Below are 21,251 nucleotides of genomic sequence, written 5' to 3'. Positions count from 1 at the left end.
GTGCCGGCAAACTGACGCACGATTTAATCGTTATCGCTTATAAATGTCCTAATTCATTTGTCGGAAAACATACATCGTTGTAGTGTTACTATAAGGCGGCGAAAAGAGTCACGTGTAGTTGCGCGTTCACTCGCCACTTCAATAAACATCACGTGCTACCCCGTCATCATCTAGACTCTAAAACCTCGCACGGTGGGCGAAGCGGCAGTCGCGTCAAAGCCGTTCGGAACGCTGCGGATAACATTGTTCTATAAGCTCACCTCTGTCGCTTTACTCGTGAAGCTTGCATGATATCTGTGATAGCGCTCCTATATATATAGGGATTTTGCGCGCTGTGGTACATTACATTCAGTGGACTGGACTGTGTTGACTGCCTTGGCGATGGCCGGAAAAGAGGGGGTAAGTACTTGAGGCTGGGTGCGCAATTTGGAGCAACGTGTACGTGATGGCGTTTTGAATCGCCGCCAGGTTTAATTTGTACCTTTTATTTTATGCAAAATATAGATTTGTAGTTTCTACGAAGCATGCATAAAGAAAGCATTTAAATTTCTTTTTAAGAACCGAAATCTTGACAAACCAGCAGGAGAATAATCCACGTTGCAACTAAGGAGTACTAAAAAAGAAAAAAGCTAGCGCACGTTCAATCTTTATTTTAGTTGATTTAGAAAGACATGACAGTCCTAGGAAGAGGCATAACATGAGGGCGGCATATGATGCAGTTTATGACGAGAGAATCGGTAAAAGATCTCCATGCATAAAGGAATTCAAACATTCGCACAAAACAATGAAATTTAGTCATTTACAATACAAAGTGATATAAAGTGACAACAGGCAGTGGGTAAAGTGAAGTAGTGCCTCTGCTTCCCTTAGTCACTTCGTCCTTCGTCTGTAGGTATTTTACTCGGAATATTAGAGGTTTAGATGTTTTATTTCCAACTGCACAAATTTTCATTACTAGAAGGCATTACTAGAAGAGAAGGTATAGCTGGCATCACCTCTGAGTGCGACGCCTCCTTCACCTACCTTTTAGCTTAAGAACAGCTTGAATTGTTCTAAATTTAATAGTTCTGGCGACGAAGGCTCGTCTATGGAATATCACGGATAGACGCGCTGTACTCCGTAGCGTCTAACAGAGAACAGAATCAAATGAAGTTATACTGCACTATAAATAATTCCATCACTATGCAGAGGATTTCCGTCATTCTACGGAGGAAGTGCAGGTAAAAATGCGGAAAGTATGCCATATTTCAAAAATACCGCAAATATTCCGTGACTATAAACCAGGTGCTCACTGTGTTAAATTTTGCGGACATTTCACTGTAATAATACGGTGGCTACGCTGTTTTGCACGAAATAGACAGAATTCCGTATTTTTGTTATGCGAACATCTGTACTTTTGCGAGGAAAACTATACACACTGTCGGAATGAGTGATTCTACTCAAAAAGTTTAATCTAACAGTATTTTATCGAACACGCGAGCTGTACGCATAATGAAAATACGTACAACATGTGAGACCCAGCCTTCTACCAAAAGCTGCAATAACAGATGGTATTAATATTTATACGCATCCCCCGTTCCGGTTGCAGTTTGCCGCCCATATGGGCCTTGTATAACGCTCATCTATGCGCAAACATATGCGTGTGTTTACAGTGTTCTCAAATTAAGTGATTTGCAGTTTGTACAGTATATATGTTTAAGTGAACGAATAGCCGTGGCCATAAGTGCCAATATGAACAAACTTGCGGCACTGAGGTGCTGGTGCACTGGGAATGACATTGGTGCGCTACGCCAAAAGTTGTGCACGCTATAAACCTATGCTAAAACGCAGGACGCGGTACAATTCCCGTAACTGCGTTTACATTTAGCAACAAATGGCCCCAATGGGAAGTGGCGGCATATAGATGCAAGTACAGTAGCCAGATAAAATTTTCGAACGCGGGAAGCAATTAACTCAATCGTAAAAGGGCTTTGCTGAACTATATTGTAGTTGGTTTAATTATTTATCACGATATTTTCGAAATATCTCATATTTGCAAGTCACTGTCTATTCATTAGCATTAGCATTACTCAAAGAGGCTGGTTAGTGCGACATAAAAGTGCTCCGTTGGACGAGCGAGTAAAGAGCGCAGTACAGAGGGCTGACTAGCAACCAAACGCTTTATTTGCAGCAGCAGCATATTTATGCTCTTCATGTTGCCTTCAATGAAGTATTTATATGCTGCTTCTGAAAATAAAGCATTTGGTTGCTGGTCAGCGCTCTGTCATGTGCTCATATTTACTCGCTCGTGGTGTGTCGCACTGTTCTTGTTTTTTTTTTAATTCTAAACTGTGTATTCATTGACACACAGCGATTACGCATAATCTTCGCTGTTCATGCGTTGTCAATTCTTGCGGTAAGATGTTCTCGGAAACATTTGGCGCTTCATCTTGAAACAACACCGGTGTACGCGCACGTTCTCGTATGGCAGAATAAAGATCGCGAACATACACGAACCGACGCATGTGCAAACTACGGGAAACTGGCTGAAGATGAAGGACCTAGTACCGTGCCAGTACTGTGTGTACTGTCAAAAAGAAAAGAAGGAAAGAAAGAACGACCAGTGCCGAGTAGGCCTAACGATTCGAACTTTATTTTTTTTTAAGCCAGCGCCTAATACCATTTCTTCCATGTGCTTTATTCATATGTAAATGTTATGACAGAACACATTATTTACCCGTTCATTACATGCACCAACCAGCCCAAATTAGCGCTATACTAGAGGTTATTGACTCATCGCAGTGCACTACTCCGTACTTCATTGCAACACTGAGGCGTGCTAACCTCCCTGCCTTTCTTCTTCTTGTACTCTCTATCTCTTTGTATAAGATGCACTACCTTGTGGGAGAGAAATTGTTCTTCACTTACAATATTCAGTTATTTGTCAAACAATTATTTTACTGTTCCAGCAACTAGAGCACACGTGCGAAAAGCAAACTGATTCTGTTTTGTTCTGCGTGCTCACAGAGTGCGGCCCCAGGGGGCAGCGTGCGTGGCGCTTCCGATCTAAGGAGTGGTAGACGAAGCGGCACATGTGTAGTCAGCCGGCTTTTACCCTTTCATGTTGTAAAAATGGTTAGATTACAGTATGGTTTGATTTATATTCAAGTTAGTGGAGCAAGGCCGTACGGTAGATAGATTGACTCATCGGGAGTGATGAACAGAAGCGATGCATTATTAGGCTGCTTGAATCTCGGCATGGTCGAATTGGCAAATTTCTGACTTTTTTGCTGTGTGGTGCACGCTTGTGTGCTCGTTATGTGCCGCCACAACGAGGGGATATTTGCATGTGTTTCACTTCATCTACAAAACTCTGCACGCTGTGGCATCGAAGAAGTTGCCCTGTGTTCGTGTGTACGTATGCACTTGGACACCCGGTAGCCTGCTCTCAATAGATGTTCAACAGTCTACGCACGCGCGTAATTTTCTGATGAGGTAAGTCCATTTTAATTTTATTGTGTTTGCTTAACTTACGTGTTAGAATGATGCGTGGTAAGCATGCGTCGCGAACAGAACTATTGTTTCAAAAGGTCAGTGAGCAGCGTCTTCGGGTCGAAAATGACGCACGAATGAGGAAAAGGATCACCTGTCTTTTCAGATCGATTTCCATGATAGCGCAATCGGCTCGATGGCGATCGCAATTTTCGGTGTGACACGAATACCGTTTTCCTCAACTGCGTTGAAAGTGTAGAATAAAACTGCACTCAGTTGCCTACTTCTATTGACCCTTGTAGCAGCTTGAGAGCACACTTTATCCGATACGGCAAAAACTTCTGTTTTAATACGGAACTGAACGTTCAAAATAATACCAGTGGTTCACTACGTGTGATCGTAACTTTCTTGCTTGCATGCATGTTTTTATTGTAGCGACAAAAAAGTTCTGCGCTCTGGCTGCTCTGCTGTGTTTCCTTGGTACAAGTGCTTGTGGTGCAGCAAGACGTTTTGCTCCGAATGATGTCGGGGCAGTCAAGGCATTCGTCTCAGTAAGCGAGCTGTAAATGTATCAGTTGCAGAAAAATGTGGACCGACAAGAGAAGCGAATGCAATCATCATAGACTGTATTTTAAGACTAATTCAGTTGTATTACTAAAGCAGAGAGTATATATTCATGGAAATCAGATTGTATTGTTACTTAGCAGGAACTAGGTAACTTATCATTACTAATTAATCATTTTCTTTTATTGAAAAACTAGTTGCTGTTGTCCTGCTGGAGCTGAGAAGAGGACTGCAGCCTGTAATGGGTCCATCTCTGTAAAGTTATTGCAGTAATTTGCTCTCAAAGTAAGTGGTTCTTTCTTTCAACTTTTTGCTACTTGCATCATTACCATCTATTTAGCTGCATAGGTAATCACTGTTAGTGACATTGAAGTGCTAGTGGGCAAGCACCCCTGCATTATTGCAACACATCTGTCAGAGTGCAGCTGTGGCAGTATGCGAAGGTGTTAATATATAGGCCGAATTACGTTATCTGATATATATATATATATATATATATATATATATATATATATATATATATATGATTTTGTCTGTAAAACCCTACGCAGTGGTGCATCATGAAAATTTATCATTTGAAACCCGTCACGAAGCTTACCAATTTGCTTGAATATATAGAAGATTTTTTTCGATAGTTTCTCGTCTCTGGATGCACTTCTCCATATATTCTTGTTCGCACAAGACTATAATGCAGTTTTCTCTATATATCTTCTGGCACTTCAAACTGCGGCGAGCTAAACCACTGGAAAGCAGCACACGGAATCGCTCCTGCTTGTGGAGCTCTGTTCAAACACACACTAAGAAACACGGCTTCGCCTTGTTTGACGGTGTCGCGGGCATTTCTGAAGCACTGCTTGTCCAATAACCTTCGTGGCATGGAAGCGCCATCAACTTCTATACGTTGTTTTCTGTTTCATTGTGGCATCACATGACATTATAATCGTAATATATATGTTCTTTTTCTAAGAGACCCTTAATGCTCCTCTTGTGTTATATTTTCAGTTGCATTATTTATGCGCTTATGACCAGTGCTCCAAGTCCAATTTTATCGCAAAGTAAGCTACTAGTACATAAACAATTCTGTATAGCATAAAACCAAAGCCGAACAGCCGAACAGTACAAGGCAGCAGTCTCAGTGCAGTCTCAAGTACAAAGATTGCATTAGCCGTTCGGAGGTGCACAGCGTACCTCTTCATTACTAGCTAAACAATTAAGGTGTTTGAAAACTGAAAATTTATATAGCTTCAGCCACGTGCTATTGGTCACTGCTCCTGTCCTCAGAAAATGTGCAAGATTATCACGGCATTTCTTTTTCTAATCATTTTTCGTATTGCAGTGCCATTACTTCTTGTGTAAGTAGAAAACGAATCACATAGGTAACCAAAAGCCAAGAATGTGTACAGTTGGAGCATTTATCATGCAGTTTGATGGCTCAGCATAAGTAGGAATGCACCATAAACAATTGATTGTGTGTAGGTGGTTCGCTTAGAAAAATAAAGCCATGGCCTCAAAGCAGAATGATGTGACTTTCTCTGCACATGTTGCAGGTTCAAAAAAGGAAGGTGTGAGCTGTTGCTAAGGTTCCGACGAGAAAGGAAAGCCAGTATAAAAGGGTCCACACCACTGATCTTTACTACAGGGACAGGATAACACATCGAACGCCCTCAACTGAAGCCAACCTTCTCCCAGAAGTTAGCTCTTCACGACTTTGCAGCAGCACTTCATCTGCACGGGTCTGTGGCATTTCTCCCCTTAAAATACCTGCCTGTTGTACTGCATTTAAAAACATTGCATCTCAAGCAATGCATAAATGCAAAACATTGCATATTAAAGTGGCTGGTGCTGGGCAAAGCAAGTACTGTGGCATAGTAGAAAACGAGCCAAGCTAGGAGCCAAAAAGACTGCTGGTTTCTTGCAAATGGCAAACGTATTGTTAGCATGTTGAAGTTATTTTTTATTGTCGGTAATCTGTGTAGTGTAGACAGCTCTCACAACTAGAGAGGAAGCCTTGGAAGGGTCAAACACTTCACGAAACTAGCTGCAATATGTCATGTGTCTGCATCACATAATTTCATTGCTGCGTGAGTGACCCCACTGCTTAACATGTAAAAGTGTTCATGATGTTTGCAACGCATTATCCACTTCATCTGCGGGCCAGGCCTATCTTGAGACTTAAGCTGATGTTGCCTTTAGAGAAATTGTGGCTGCGAGCTTGCCTTCAGAGAGCCAAATTTTGATAGTACAGAATGAGCTCAACACATGAAACGCCAGAACAAGTTGCTGAGGATTTCAAATCGAGAATATTCAAAGCCCAACTCATTTAGTGGTGTTAATATTCTGCTGAAAGTTGTTTATTGTTACTTTCGTATGGTGCCCAAGCAATGTGGTAGCAACTTCTTCACTTGGAGTACATAGCAAGGGCGTACTCCACATGAGCTGGTGACTTTCTGCTGCATTTTCAAAAATTGTTTTCTTCTTCATTTGAGATTCTCGAATTTTGCACTGTTCTTTAGCTGTTGTGTCCTGCTTCATTTTTCTACCGCTTCTTAAACATCGGAAGAGTGAATACAACTTGATATTTTGCTTGATTTTCTAGGTTGCTTGCCCTTGCTACAAAACATTTGACTTCAAAACCCATCACACCTTACTGAAAGGATCATTTTAAAGCAGCCATAGCCACCAGTAACATGCACGACATGATAATGAAAATTGTAATATTGTTTTTGATCTACAAGGTGTCCCAACTATCATGCACCAATATTTAGAAATATTTAAATGTCATGTAACTAGAGAGAACAAGGTAATGTTGTTTGCCGTCGCTTGGAGCCACTCAGATTATTTTTTGCATTCTGCCTAATTATATAATTACTCCTAATTAGCCATTAAACTTCTGAACTATTTAGATCAAAAGTGTCAATGAGAACATTGTAGAGCAACATGAAAGCCTCCTGATACAGCTTTCTGTTGCTCATTGTGTGCTACATAATTGTCTTTCCGAGAAAGAAGCCAGGGAATCCAAGTAAAGTGCGTTGAGTAGCTGGTCACACGGCAGTTCTGTGTCGCAAAGCTAGGAATACAACTTAAATGGGTTGTGTTCAGAAAAAGGTTTATCTCAGAAAATTATCCTTTTTTATGCAACCTGTGCCGACAAGCTTTCTTAGACATGGCCATGGCCGCCAAGAAATGTGCCGAGGCCACCGCAGTTGTCTGCAGAAGCCAAAACCAAAAGCACTTCCTCCAGTGATTGTGAAACGGTCTCCTGGGGCATAAGTCTAGTTCGGTGGCACCATCTTTCTCCTGCAGCTTTTCTATCTACTTAGCTAACCAGGTGGTCAAAGATGGGAAAGGGAAAACTATTCCACAGCTTCGAACCTCGAACTTGCTCAGGCTCAATGCAGTTTAAGTGTAATTCTTCCCTGATCATTTATCAAAAAAGGGAAATAAGTAGATGGTATGGTCTTCATATGGAAACCCATTTACCGCGGAGTATTAGTAGTGAAAAAAGCAGCTTATGAAGGTTTGAATATTGGACAGGATGAATTGGCGTAGATATGATAATAATTATGAACGTTTCTGGTGAAGCTATTGGTAGTAAAATAAATTATCAAAGAGTTAACATATAGATTAGAAGACAGATTTCATTCCACTGCCATAATTTTAAATCTTCCCAAGAATTCTTGTTTGATAGTCGATGTGTGTCGAGCGCCAGTGCTTCCTGATAGAGTACTTCTTGATGCTTGCTTTTAGCTGACATCATTCTTATGCTGCATAGTTCACCTGTTTAAGTTTCCTGTTTCTTCCGTACAAGCAAATTTACGTTCATCATATCAAACCTTGTAGATGATTTCCTGAAACTTGCTTATGACATTAGGTGGCGCCATGAACCCCGGCTTAGATATGCATTCAAGAGCCTCGTATCTTGCAAATGTTAAAGATATACTCCTGCTAAGCAAGTTCTTGGTATCATCCACAAGATTATTTGCGAATAGCGATTTGCCTAAATTGGGAAAACAGTAAATCTAAAACATCTCAAGCGATATCGCTGACGATGCATACACATTCCAACTGAAACAAATAAATATAGACATAGCACCAAATGCAAGAATCATTCACAAGATGACCTTCCTTCAGAGGAATAAACTCTGACTTCCTATCTAAATTGGTGACCCTTTATAATTCAGACTACTAAACGCGTAACGAGGGTTGCGTACATGTTGTACTTATTCCTCATTCTTTTTTACTGTAAGACCTGATGAAGCTTCAACAGCAGTGAAAAAACTGAGATCACAGTACTTTATACATCATATTGCACAAGAAATCATTTTGTCTGCCAACCGCAGCATATCAGACTAACAGTTTTTGACAGAAAATTTGAGACAGAAGGCACATAACACTTAGGGCGGTGCCACTCGCTTTGATTGTTTAGGCATGAAGATCATAGTGTACATGCTATGGCCCTACGTGTCATTACCAATTAACAACACAACGGGGGTTTTGCATTTTTCAAGACTGCAGGGAGGTTTTTATGGTCTGCAGTTTAAATTAGAAACCTTCACAAACCATAATAAATGCAATCTTCACAACTTTAGGCTATACAGGTGCACTAGTTTACAAAGAACACACTCTACACCTTGTCACGGCCAAGATGGTGATCCACGTTCTTCAAAGGTGTTTCATTGTATGGGATGGTACCTAGCGCTTCACTTATTTGCAGAATATTGCATTCCAATTGTGTTATATCAGATAAATTCATAAGACAGTTTTAACTTGCCCTGCTAGTAAAGTGGCAGCAGCTTGCACTAACTACAGCTTGTGGAAAAGCAATTGTAACTGCTAGTGCAGATGCATTGGCAACAGCAATGCTTAGGGTTAGGGCACAGCAGCTTCTTCTTCTCTGGAGTATGCATACTCCAAAAGACAATAATGTTTTCCTCCTCCTCCTCCACCTGATTAGAATCTGAGGTGGGGTGTAATTTGTAGGACATTCTCTTGCATAAACTTCAAAAGCATTTCTCCTTGTCTGCGCGAAAGATAATTGTTGCTACGACTGTAAAAGCTGGGTGACTGCTTCCAGCACCTGTAGAGTACAGTCTGCGAATCTTTAACGAACCGTAAACATAATGAATAATCAAATAATTTTTAGTAATCTTCAACAAATTTAGCAGTCTTTGCCTTCCCATTTGACGTTTTTGAAACTCTAAGGTTGGCAAGTCTGCACAAGCTTTGACTGCAGGTTTGTCATGTTGCATGAAAGAGTGCACTTGGGCACATAACACCTTATCGGCAACGTTCTGCGGCACAGAATGTCATGAGCTTTCGTATGCACCTCAGAAACCGGCTGTTCCTTTGTCAGTTGGAATGTAGCATTAATGTTAAGCGCATTTCATGTTATAAGAAAAAGAATTGTGCCCTCTGATCCCATAATTCTCCTCACTTGATGCCTAGTGTTATAAAAGCACGATCGACACCGTAAGAGTCAGTGTGATGTATAATTGTATGTCAGGGTGGGGAGGTACAATAATTTTAAGAACTTTTCCTGATGCCTTGAGTCAGTAATGTGGAACGCTGTTTCTTTCACTCATTGTTACCCCACTTCACTTTGATTGTGGCAACAAGTATAACGTAGTTTGTTAGCGCTCCTGCCAACATATGTAATGTGTAGGCATCAGTGCTGAAAAAATGACCAGCCAGTGGTTTGCCAGGAGCTAAGGTCCATTTAGACCACAAAATTTTGAGATTACACCTGTGGCTATTATTGCTTAGTGGATGCCCACGCAGGGTAACAGTACATAGCATTTCCTTCCATTATATTAACGCTGAAGCTTTGAACAGCATTTGAACTGAAACTTGTTTAAAAAACGACCAATTTCCTTGTGCAACTAAGACAAAGGTTCCACAGGAAGAGAGAAACTTGAAGCCGTCAACAGCAGCATGAATATAAACAGCGCTCAATCTTTCGCAATTTTGCACCTCGTTATAATATTGCTCATCTCATTTTTTTCACAGGCTGTTCTTTACTGTCTTATGGTTATACGCAGTTTGAACTTGATGTCCTTATTTTCTAATATTTGGTCTATGTATTATTTTTTTCATCTCCTTTCAACAAAATGTGTACTCATAATGTGCCTTCATTTATCCTTTACGCAGGTCTTAACTAGATGCATCTTGACACAAAATTTATTTTCCCTAATTCCTCGTTGCTTTTCTCCAGATGCGCAAACCGCTTATCTTAATTCCTATTTTGACTTCTGGGAAGACTAAGATAACTGGATGAATGATTTCTTACATGTTTACATCGTTTTCTGTTTTGGCCATCCCTACTTTTTGCAAAAACTGGCAGCAGTGCCCCTACCCGCTGCACAACGATCACCACTGCTAAGTACACCCTTCCTGCCTTTATTTGAACACTTTGGCTTCTCTTGACCAATTATGTGCACCAGCTTCTCCTCCCGCAATGAGTGTAAGGGCCAGGGAGCTATGCACAAAAAACGCTTCCAAGGAAAACATTTGCCACCCTGTTGACAAACACATTTGTTGAAATGTTGGCTACAGCAACATTCCTTGTTCCAACAATCCTGGTCTACATACATTTTTTTCTAACACGGAAGTTACTGCTGTGTTGTGTTCTGTCATTATACTTTTTTGCCACTTTCTTTAGGATGGAAATTCACGAATACTGTTTGTTTCTCCTAACAGCAGCAAGTTTATTCTTGCAAGGTCCTGGCGTTCAAGAGCAACTTTCACCAGGAAAATGTGGAAGCCGAGTGATTGAAGAAAATAAATTTGCTTGTATGATCTATACAACATGAGGACTGAAATTTTGCGCTTTTTTGTATATATGCTGCGCAATAAATTCATATCACGAAGTGCAAAGTGACATGGCTTTTTTCAGCTATTTCAGTCTGTTGGCATATAACAACTTTCTTAATGGTGACCTGCTGCTTTGGCTATGAGCTGCCTTCATGACGTTTGCATTCAAGGATATGTACTATCGTGAAAAAAACGACCCTGAAAGTGCGAGTGTCGACCAAATTGCATCTCTGCGTTCAAGACCGCTGGAAACAGTGGGCCAGGTATGTACATTCCGAACGCAGATGTTAGCGTGGCTGATCGCAGCAGATAGCACACCAATAAAATTTGGTGGACGCTCGTGCGTCCTGTGCAATTTTGTCCCTGATGGTACGTTCTCCAAACAATGCATATGCACTGCAAGACGAAACATGGGAAGGACCTGTACTTTAACGGATATAGTACAGATTCAGCATACAGCGTGTTCCGTTTTCCGAATACAAGAAGGACCTCTACCTTAATGGTTTTAGTAGAGATTCAGCGTACAGAGCCTTCTGTTTTAGATACGAAAGCACTTTTATTTCGTAATACGGGCTCTTTTTACGGCTGTACATTCTACGAAAATGACCATTCTTTATTAACGGAACAGCGTTCGGCCACACATTACGAGCAGATTTGCTGTAAAACGAGGAAACATTTTTACAGTCTAGTTGACAGCCATTCATCGTGACAGAAGGTAAGGCGTGCAGACGCGGACGCAAAAGAAGAGAAAGTAGGCACAAAGCCTTTCTGTGCATGCATATGAACAGTTGCAGATAAGCTGTGTGTCCGCTTTCTTTTCCGCCACAGCGCGTCCTTCGGTTGACAGCCGGTGTTTGTGTTTTCTGGTTCTCTTGTGTCCGTGTTTGCATGCCTTACCTTCGGTCACAGAGTACAGGTTAGCGACTAAGGAACACAGGCTATGTCGAAGGTGGACTTACACATGTTAGATTTCCTTGTATTCTCTTTACCCTCTATATCAAAGGAAAGTCTCGCGGTATACTTGAAACACTGAAATCAGTAGGAACATTAACACGACTGTTTCACCAGCGTGAACAATCCTTATTTGCGAGGGTGAATCACAAAGTATCTTTCTTAAACAAGTTACGGATGTAAATGCGAAATCAGCATATGCCTTCCCAGCAGTGCACCTTTCTTGTACCGGCCCGGCCTTATTTGCTGGTAGCCCCGCGGCACGGCCCCGCTGTCAGTAGTAGAAGATCACCGTTGGACTTCGCACGTCCAAAGCGCACGAGCAACGAAGCGTAATTCGTTTTATATGAAGCAAGGGATGAACGCCCATTGAGATCCACAGCAAAATGCAGCCCACTTATTGGGAAAGGTGTCCCGCCTTGAGAAGTGTTGTGAGCTTGCAAAGGCTGCGAAGACTTGCACGACAATGAACTTTCGGAGAGGCCGGGTCCGTCGCTCACTGAAGACGAAGGAGCCCCTCAACTTTAGTGCTGCAATTAGTCCATTATTGATTAGTTCGTTTTTTTGAAGCCGCTGTTTTATGCATAGAAGACAAAAGTAACTGGAACAGCAACACATTTCGACGGACACTTCTTAAATTAATATCTCAGAAATGCTGCTGTCCATACAACTTATTCCATGAGGATAAGCTGTACAAACTCAGCGTCTGTTCGTAAACGGAAATATGTGGCGTAACTAGACAATTAGAAGCTAATTAGCGTAATTAGGTTACTTATTCAATTGATCATTCTGACTTTTTGTAGAACTAATGGCCGCCTCGTCGAGTAATTCTGTAACAAAGATGCGACTACCCCTCGGGCATAATCCTCGCTGGCCCGCCAGGCTCGGTGGGCAACATTGTTCACAGTACCAAAAACACCGATGAGTACAGTTGCTCACCGATCAGTCATCGTTTATCACCATCGCGCTGCCGAGAGTCTGTCTAATGGAGGGTGCCTCGAGTCCTCCCTCGTTCACGAAATTGGCGGAACGCCACACTGGCGACGAGTACCTACGCATCATCCCACACCGTCACGAGCGTTGAAACACAGCCCCCCGTTGCTGCCGCCATGCCTCCACACGGAAGCCTCGAGCCGTTCGAGAGAGATGGGTCCGCCGGGCCAGTCTACGAGGAGGAAGTCCGCATGTTCTTCCGGGCAAACAACACACCCGAAGCTAAATAGTGCGACATTTCCTTGCCAGCTTCGGGACCCGCGTCTTCAGTCTCTTGCTCGACCTTCTCAAGCCACCCACACCGCACGTTAAGACGCTGAGTGAGGTGCTTACCATACTGCGCTTGCATTTCAGTTCGCACCGTCCACACGAATGGAGCGGTTCGGCTTCGAGAAGTGGAGCCGCCGGGAACGAGAGACTCTTGGGCAGTTCGTTGAGGCTTAGCGAGTGCCTGCGTCTTCGGGAACCAGCTGGACTGGATGCTCCGGGACCGTTTCGTCCGCGGCATCAATCACCCGGCATGCAGATGTGACTACTGGAGCTCCCCGACCTCTCGCTGGACGACGCCCTCAAGGCAACACTGGCAATGAAAGCTGTCGCTAAGGACACTGGGGGAAGCGGCCGTCAACAAGCTGTTGACAAAGGGCAGTACTTGCAGTCGCTGTAGTGGTCCTCACTCCCCCACACAATGCCCGTTCTTTCAAGCACAGTGCTTCACGTGCCCGAAAACTGAGCACCTGGCACGGGCAGGCTGAGGGTGGAGGACGAACAGCGGACAACAGCAGCCTGCTTCAAGTGCAAGTTCCACACAAGCCGGCGACCAGGCTAGCCGTCGCAAAGGTACGCGGCGGAGACGTGCGGCAGCAAGCTTAATTTCATCTGCGGCCAGGCTCCACGTCGTGGCCGAGGAACCACCGATTTTGGACGTGTGGCACACAGACCTTGTTCTGTCGTCTGTACTGCCGTACATGCTGACCATTGAAGTCTGCGCGCACCCGTTTCCACGGAGCTAGACACAGCAGCCAGCGTGCCAGTCATGGCCAGGAAACTGTTCAAGCTTACCTTCCTCGGGTGTCTGTCGAGGTTTCCGGCGTGATGCGGCGCAGCTACACCCAGGTCCATGGGCAAGCCCAGGTCAGCGTTTGCTTTGGCGACACGGAGGCAATGCTTCCCCTTTACTTAACAGGGGTCGTCGCCGATGCTGCTGCGCTGAAACTCGATTCATGCACTGGGCGTTCGTCTGCCGGAGTACCAGGAAGCCAGCCTGCATGTGTGGAAAGACACGCCCAGTCACCTGACCGAGTTAAAGTCCTTGTTCCAGCTAGGGTGGGCACAGTTGCCGGAACGACGTCTGGCATCTATCTACCTCAGAGAGCCCGACATCGTTCTTTTTTTGAAATCTCAACCATTGCCGTTCGCCCTGAAGATCAAGGTCACCCAGAAGCTGCAACGGTTACAGCGAGAGGGCAGACTGCTGCCCGCCAAGACGTCTCAATGGACAGCTCCATTCCTGCCAGTCTTCAAGCCAGACAGTAGTGTCAAAATGTGCGGGAATTTGAAGGTTACCATAAACCCCGTCGCTACCGTCGAGAAGTATCTTGCTGCCCCGGATTGAAGATCTCTGGTCAGCGTTGTTCGTTGGACCAAAGTTCACGAAGCCCGACCTTACAGACGCTAACCAGCAACTGGTGCTTCAGGATGCCTCCAGGAAGTATGTCACAATATCGACATCTTCAGGTCTCTTCCAGTGGACGAGCTTACCGTTTGGCGTAGCTTACCGTGTCCGTCTCCCTCAGAGACCCCCATTTCTCAGAGGGAGACAAGCTGTCCGTCTCCCTCAGAGACCCCCATTTCTCAGAGGGAGACGGACAGCTTCTTCAGCGGCATGAGGGGCGTGTTGGTGTAATGGGGCGACATCCTGGTTACTGGCAGCGATGACGGGGACCACCTGCCGAAACTGCACAACGTCCTGGCGCGACAGCAGGACACCGATCTCAAGTTTCAGAAGTGCGTTTTCCTGGGCCCCAGTGTTGAGTACCGGGGACATGTCATTTCCCTGGCCAGCGTAGTCCCGGCCCCCCGCGAAGTTGTTGCTGTGCTCAAAGTGCCTAATGCCCAGAACAAGAAGGAGCTTCAGAGCTATTTCGGGCTCATCAAATTCTAAAGGAGTTTCCTGCCGAACCTGTCGGAGCACCTACAATCGCTCCATCTTCGGCTGCAATATGGCCAGCAATGGATCGGGAAGAAGGAGCAGTACCTGCCCATTCAGAGCTTCAAGGAGCTAATCACCAAGGCTCCAGTGCTGCTAATTGATCCGGACAAGCCCGTCCTTCTCACCGTAGATTCTTCGCCGTATGGTGTGGTAGCCGTCCTGTCACACCGGGACAAGGATGGCCAGGAACGCCCAGTGTCATTTGCTTCTTGTCGGCTTCACGCTGCAGAGCAACGCTACAGCCAGCAGGCCAACGAAGGCCTGGCCCTCATGTTCGGGGTCGAACGCTTCCACCATTACCTGTGGGGTCGAAAGTTCGAGATGGTCACGGAACACAAGCCGCTGTTGGATTGCTGGGGCCTCATAAGGCGGTTTCTGTGCAGACACCATTTCGAGTGGTACGCTGGGCCTTGAGGCGGGGAACCTACAGTTACTCGCTGGTTGACCACCTGGGTAACCAACTAGCCCGGGACCTGCTGATGCCCTGAGCCACCTGTCCCTGTCCGAGGTGCCTGCTGCAGTTTCAGAGCCTGCTGAAGTGTACGTGCTGGAGCGCGTGTACCCAGAGGCACTCTCCAGATCTGCAGTATCGCCTGCGACCAGCCAAGACCCATTCCTCTATCAGGTGGTCAAGGCGGTGGCCCGCAGGGAGAAATTGGTTCAGCGGGCCTATAGACATAAGGCGGCCGAGCTGAGCCTGCAGCAGGCCTGCCTACTGCGGCGTTCCATTGTGGTGATCCCACAAAGTCTCCGGTCCAGGGTCCGAAAGTTGCTGCTCGCGGGTCATTCTAACGTTGAAAAAAAACTAAGGTTGTGGACCGGTCCCACGTTTGGTTACCTGGCCTGCAACTAGTCATCACCCACATGGTGCAGAGCTGCAAAATATGCCCGGAGCATCAGCGGTCCTGACGCCATGTAGAAATCATCCCTTCGCTGTTTCCACCGAGACCCTGGTCCCCTGCGGGTGGATTTTGGGGCGCCCTTCAAAGCACATTACTTCCTGGTGGTGGATGACTTTTCGAAGTTAACGGAAGTTATACCTGCCACCACACCTTCAGCAGGCGTGACTGTTGCGGCCCTGCGACAGATCTTCGCCGCCCATGGTTTGTCGGACGTCACCATATCCTGGCCCAAAGGACAAGGCAAGATTCCGCAAAGGCTACTCAACAATATACCATATTCACACTATCAATCAGGTGATAGAAAAATGTGCGGAATATGACCAACCTTTATATATAGCTTTCATTGATTACGAGAACGCGTTTGATTCACTCGAAACCTCAGCAGTCATGGAGGCATTGAGGAATCAGGGTGTACACGAGCAGTATGTAAAAATACTGAAAGATATTTATAGCGGCTCCACAGCCACCGTAGTCCTCCATAAAGAAAGCAACAAAATCCCAGTAAAGAAAGGCGTCAGCCAGGGAGATAAAATCTCTCCAATGCTATTCACAGCGTGTTTACAGGAGGTATTCAGAGACCTGGATTGGGAAGAATTGGGGATACGAGTTAATGAAGAATACCTTAGTAACTTGCGATTCACTAATGATGTTGCCTTGCTTAGTAACTCAGGGGCCAAGTGCAATGCATGCTCACTGACCTGGAGAGGCAAAGCCGGAGAGTGGGTCTAAAAATTAATCTGCAGAAAACTAAAGTAATGTTTAACAGTCTCGGAACAGAACAGCAGTTTACGATTGGTAGTGAGGCACTGGAAGTGTTAAGGGAATACATCTACTTAGAAACAGGTAGTGACTGCAGATCCGTATCATGAGGCTGAAATAATCAGAAGAATAAGAATAGGCTGGGGTGCGTTTGGCAGGCATTCTCAGATCATGAACAGCAGGTTGCCATTATCCCTCAAGAGAAAAGTTGTTTATAACAGCGGTGTCTTACCAGTACTCACGTACGGGGCAGAAACCTGGAAGCTTACGAAAAGGGTTCTACTTAAATTGATGACGACGCAACGAGCTATGGAAGGAAGAATGATAGTTGTAACGTTAAGGGATAAGAAAAGAGCAGAGTGGGTGAGGGAACAAACGCGAGTGAATGATATCTTAGTTGAAATCAAGAAAAAGAAATGGGCATGGGCAGGACACGTAATGAGCAAGCAAGATAACCGATTGTCATTAAGAGTTACGGAATGGATTCCAAGGGAAGTGAAGCGTAGCAGAGGACGGCAGAAAGTTAGGTGGGCGGATGAGATGAAGTTTGCACGAACAACATGGCCACAATTAGTACATGACCGGGGTAGTTGGAGAATTATGGGAGAGGCCTTTGCCCCCCTGCAGTGGGCGTAACCAGGCTGCTGCTGATGATGACCATATCCTACAGTGTTCGTGCTTTCGCCAGCAAAGAGTCCCTGTCCTGGATGACGAAGAACAGAATCCGCTGAATGATGGTTCCGCCGTACTACCCTGCTTCAAACGGTGCAGCCGAGTGTGTGGTGCAGACCATCAAGGACAAGCTCAGGAAGAGTCAGTCTGGGGATTTCCGGACGCAGGTTGCCCAGATACTGTTTCAGTACCGGACGATGCCCCACGATGTCACTGACTCTGCCCTATGTAAACCCCTGCTGGGTCGGATGCTCAAAACATATTTGGACGTCTTGCAACTGGAGCTCCGATACACAGCGCTCCTGTAGCAGCTGAAGCAGAAGCTGGCTGCTACCTGAGGGTGCCGTCCTGGCCCTTTGCCATATTCGGGGGCTCCAGTTTTCGCCAGGAACTTCCGTCTTGGCCCACCCTGGTTATCCGGATAGGCGTTGTCTCCTGCCAGCTTCTCATCGCTGCTCGTCCACATGCCAGACAGGGCCGCGTGGCACCGACACTCCGACCATACTAAACCTGGCCTCGGACCTGGCTGTCACTCTCAATTGCCGCTTCAGAAGTCCAGCTCGCAGGAGGAAAGTGGTAACACCAGTCGCTTCCACCGAAGCAACGCCCTCCTCGGAGACGACAAGCGTTGCTGGTGGTGCAGCACCTGTTGGGCCGGTGTAAAGTCCAGCATCTCTCAACACAGGTCACTGCGCATTCTCCGGACGGATCCAGGTAGGTTCAGGCAGCCCCTGCTGTTACAACACCCGGTCCGTCAACAGCGTCGCCCAGGCGGAGTACTCGACCGTGGAGGCCACGGGACCGTTACTCGCCTGGATGGCAGGCACCGTTGACTTGGCTGGGATGGCGGGAGAGCCTTATGCTTTGAGTTTGCACGTTTTTTTTATTTAACGAACCAAGGTGTGTAAAGAGCAGGTGACGCCCCCTTGCGCATAATCCTCGTTGGCCCAGCAGGCTTTGTCTTCTGCCTGGCTGTGTGGGCAACATTGGTCACCGCACAAAATCAAAACCGACGAGCACAGCTTCTCGGTGGTCAGTCATCGTTCATCACCACCACGCTGCGCAGCGTCTGTCTCACGGAGGGTGCCTGGAGTCCTCCCTGGTTACGGAACCCGGGCGGATCATCGAAAATTCAGATAAACGGTTAAAATTGTAGTGTCTGCCATAGGCAATGTTTAAACAATTTTTTGCAGCTAAGAAAATACCCTTGTATTATGCAGGAACCATATGGATTCCATACTGAACTGCACGGCACTCACAAGGGCTACGTAGCCACGATTACACGCATCGTAAGAGAAGAATAACTCAAGAAGGTCTGCTTCATTAATGCTCTCCTGATGTAATAAATGTAGCAGTGGGCAACATTTAGAAGCCATAAGCACATGAGTTCTTATGGGCTCCTAGTGCGCTTCCGTATCAATTTTCAGGTAATGTTCTTGGATAACCTAAGCATGCTTTTTGATGTTCCTTTCATTAATACTAGCAACTCATCTCTTTCAGACTGATGAATTCTCCACGCACACGCGGCCAGAAGGCAAAGCACCACGCAGGCCTTTCCACAGAGTGATCGACGGGGTGCCAAGATGTGCTTGGCTGGATCCGGACATCTTCCGCGAGCTCCACCTGTTCAGACCCATGCTGAATGACGTCGTAACGAGCACGTATCCCAAAAGCGGAACTCACTGGGTACAGTTCCTCGTCCAACTCATCCTAAAGGGAGGGAAACCGGTGGAGTCATATGAAGAGTTCACCAGTCACACTCATGCATTAGAGTACATGAAGCACGACGATTGGAAACCCAGTCTTCCAATGAGACTGTTCTTTTCGCATCTTCCTCTGAACAAGGACACCATGAGCAAGGAGGCCAAGTACATATACATCGCCCGAAACCCGTGGGACATCTGCGTCTCCTTCCACCACATGATGACAGAGGTCAGCGTCTGGCAGTTTCAAGGTGCCACCTTCGAGGAGTTCGTGGACGCCTTTCTGGAGACTGACCTGGGCTACGGAAGCTACTTCGATCACGTCTCGTCGGGCTACAACCTGAGAAACGAACCCAACGTGCTGTTCATCACTTACGAGGACCTCAAGAGGGACACCAGAGGGCTAGTACTGAGCTTGGCGCGGTTCCTGGGGGAGCGCTACTACCGAGCCCTGAAGGAAGACGCCGAGCTTCTGGAAAAAATATTGGAGTGGTCGAAGCCTGAATTTATGCGCAAGATAATAATAATGGATTTCGGCAAAACCGAGAACACGGCATTCAAGGAAATGTTCGAGAGGAACACGCTGTCATGCTGTCACGGGTACGAAGGAGACAAGAACAAATACGCCATGGTGAGAGCAGCCAACGTGGGTGGCTGGAAAGAGTACTTCACGTCAGAGCTACTGGCTCGTTTGGAGAAGAAGATACAAGAGGAAGGTGACAACGCAGCATTCATTGATCTTTGGAAAGACATTCGCGAAGAGGCCATTGCATTCTCGAAAAGCGCAACCTGAAAGTTGCAGAGCTGGCCGAAGAAACCTGCTGCTGGTGCGGCATTCATAGTTCCGGTTTTCTTTCGGAAAAAATAAATCCTCGTAAGCTTTTTTATCTTTTTCTTTCATTTTATTACGTTCGAAGTAACCGCCTTGTGGCGAAATTTTAGCGAAATGCTGTACAATATCGTGGTGTTCATAATAAAACAAAACATCACCAGTATAATCGCTCAGTAAGTTCAGAAAAGATACCAAAAGTACGCAGCCGAGAAGTCGCGACGTATGAAATATCCCGGTCTAAGCAGCAATGAAGAGTTCCAAAGTGCGTATTGAGCAAGAGTTGACTGATCTTATCAAAAAAAATGTCGAGTTCCCATGCCATGTTATTTTACTGGGAACCAGTGTTTCTTTTTAGTTCAGGAGCTTTGATTCTAATTACCTAAACACCGATTCAATTACCCAAGTTGTCTACTAGCTTGTTTCACCAGGTAGGTGTTGCTGGTCATGATGCCGTCATGGCCAGTCTGATCAGCAGCAGTCTGACCCGCCGACCGACAACTGCTCCTGTCGCTGTCACCACTGCCATATTAGGACACAAGTTCGTCCATTGAAGCGATTGCCTTCTGTTCAGCTCAAGCATCTCCTCTCCTAATCACTGCACTGAGTTCACTATGTATCAAAATGTACAATGCACTACATGCACACCATGGCATGAATAACATGTAACGTCGTGACAGGGACTTGACATAACTGAAAGCATAGCATGCACGCATGCCATATCAGCTTAATGGCATGGCAAACCGAAACGATGCTGAATAGCCTGCTATAGACAAAATGCTTCGAGCAACACGAATTCTCACAGTGTGCGAGACCTGCAGAATTTTCCTTTTTATGTCATGGCCGTGCTCAGCAACACTGTGCTAAAAATTTGGATATATCTAACATTACGCTTGACCCCGACGGCAACGTGAATAAACTAACAAAAGTATGCCGATTCTTGTGGAGTTGAGCGCCGGAGATCTGGCAATGCGAGCGTTTGTACTAGGTTAGTAATAAAATCACTCAAGTCCACAACTGCATTTTCTGTACACGGTAGTTAACGCATCAAGTCTACTATCCTATTCGAGCATTACGAAGTGTAAGAAAGACACGTATGTTGGGCTGCGATGATGAAACGCCCACCATGGTTGCTGGATTTGACGTTGCTCTGCTAAGCACGAGGTCGCAGGATCAAATCCCGGCCGCGGCAGCATTTATAGTGGGGCGAAATGCAAGAACGCCCATGCACCATGAATTGGCTGCAGGGTAAACATCCCCAAGTGGCCAAAATTATTCCGGAGTCCCTTGCAATGGCGAGGCTCATAACAGGTCCCACTTGTGGCGCGTGAGACTTCTGACTTTAATTTCAGGCCGCAACTCATAGGCGCCCGTTCCTGTAAAGC

At 45.7% G+C, this 21,251-nt stretch overlaps 1 protein-coding gene across 2 annotated transcripts; it reads left to right on the top strand.

Annotated features, from left to right (window-relative positions):
• The first annotated feature begins 182 nt into the window (after positions 1-182).
• On the top strand, positions 183-19,924 carry LOC142576060 (3-alpha-hydroxysteroid sulfotransferase-like). 2 transcript variants are annotated; one of them, XM_075685985.1, is made up of 2 exons: positions 183-399; positions 18,835-19,924. In XM_075685985.1, the coding sequence occupies exons 1-2, from the start codon at positions 382-384 to the stop codon at positions 19,828-19,830; spliced, it is 1,014 nt and encodes a 337-aa protein (XP_075542100.1). In that variant the 5' UTR covers positions 183-381; the 3' UTR covers positions 19,831-19,924. The 2 variants fall into 2 exon arrangements, with proteins under 2 accessions (XP_075542100.1, XP_075542099.1); XM_075685984.1 differs by lacking the exon at positions 183-399 and adding an exon at positions 18,614-18,761.
• Positions 19,925-21,251: the final 1,327 nt, after the last annotated feature.

The sequence above is a fragment of the Dermacentor variabilis genome, chromosome 3 (genome assembly GCF_050947875.1).
Source record: "Dermacentor variabilis isolate Ectoservices chromosome 3, ASM5094787v1, whole genome shotgun sequence".
In the NCBI taxonomy this organism is placed as follows: domain Eukaryota; kingdom Metazoa; phylum Arthropoda; class Arachnida; order Ixodida; family Ixodidae; genus Dermacentor; species Dermacentor variabilis.
The sequence above is the reverse complement of the archived record's forward strand: the minus strand, read 5'-3'. Positions and strand labels throughout refer to the sequence as shown.

Bases quoted from the DNA above. Each gene is read 5' to 3' on its own strand.
- LOC142576060 (XM_075685984.1), top strand. From the start codon at position 18,717: ATGAGTTCTTATGGGCTCCTAGTGCGCTTCCGTATCAATTTTCAG. The intron at 18,762-18,834 runs GTAATGTTCTTG...CATCTCTTTCAG, and splicing joins GCTTCCGTATCAATTTTCAG to ACTGATGAATTCTCCACGCA.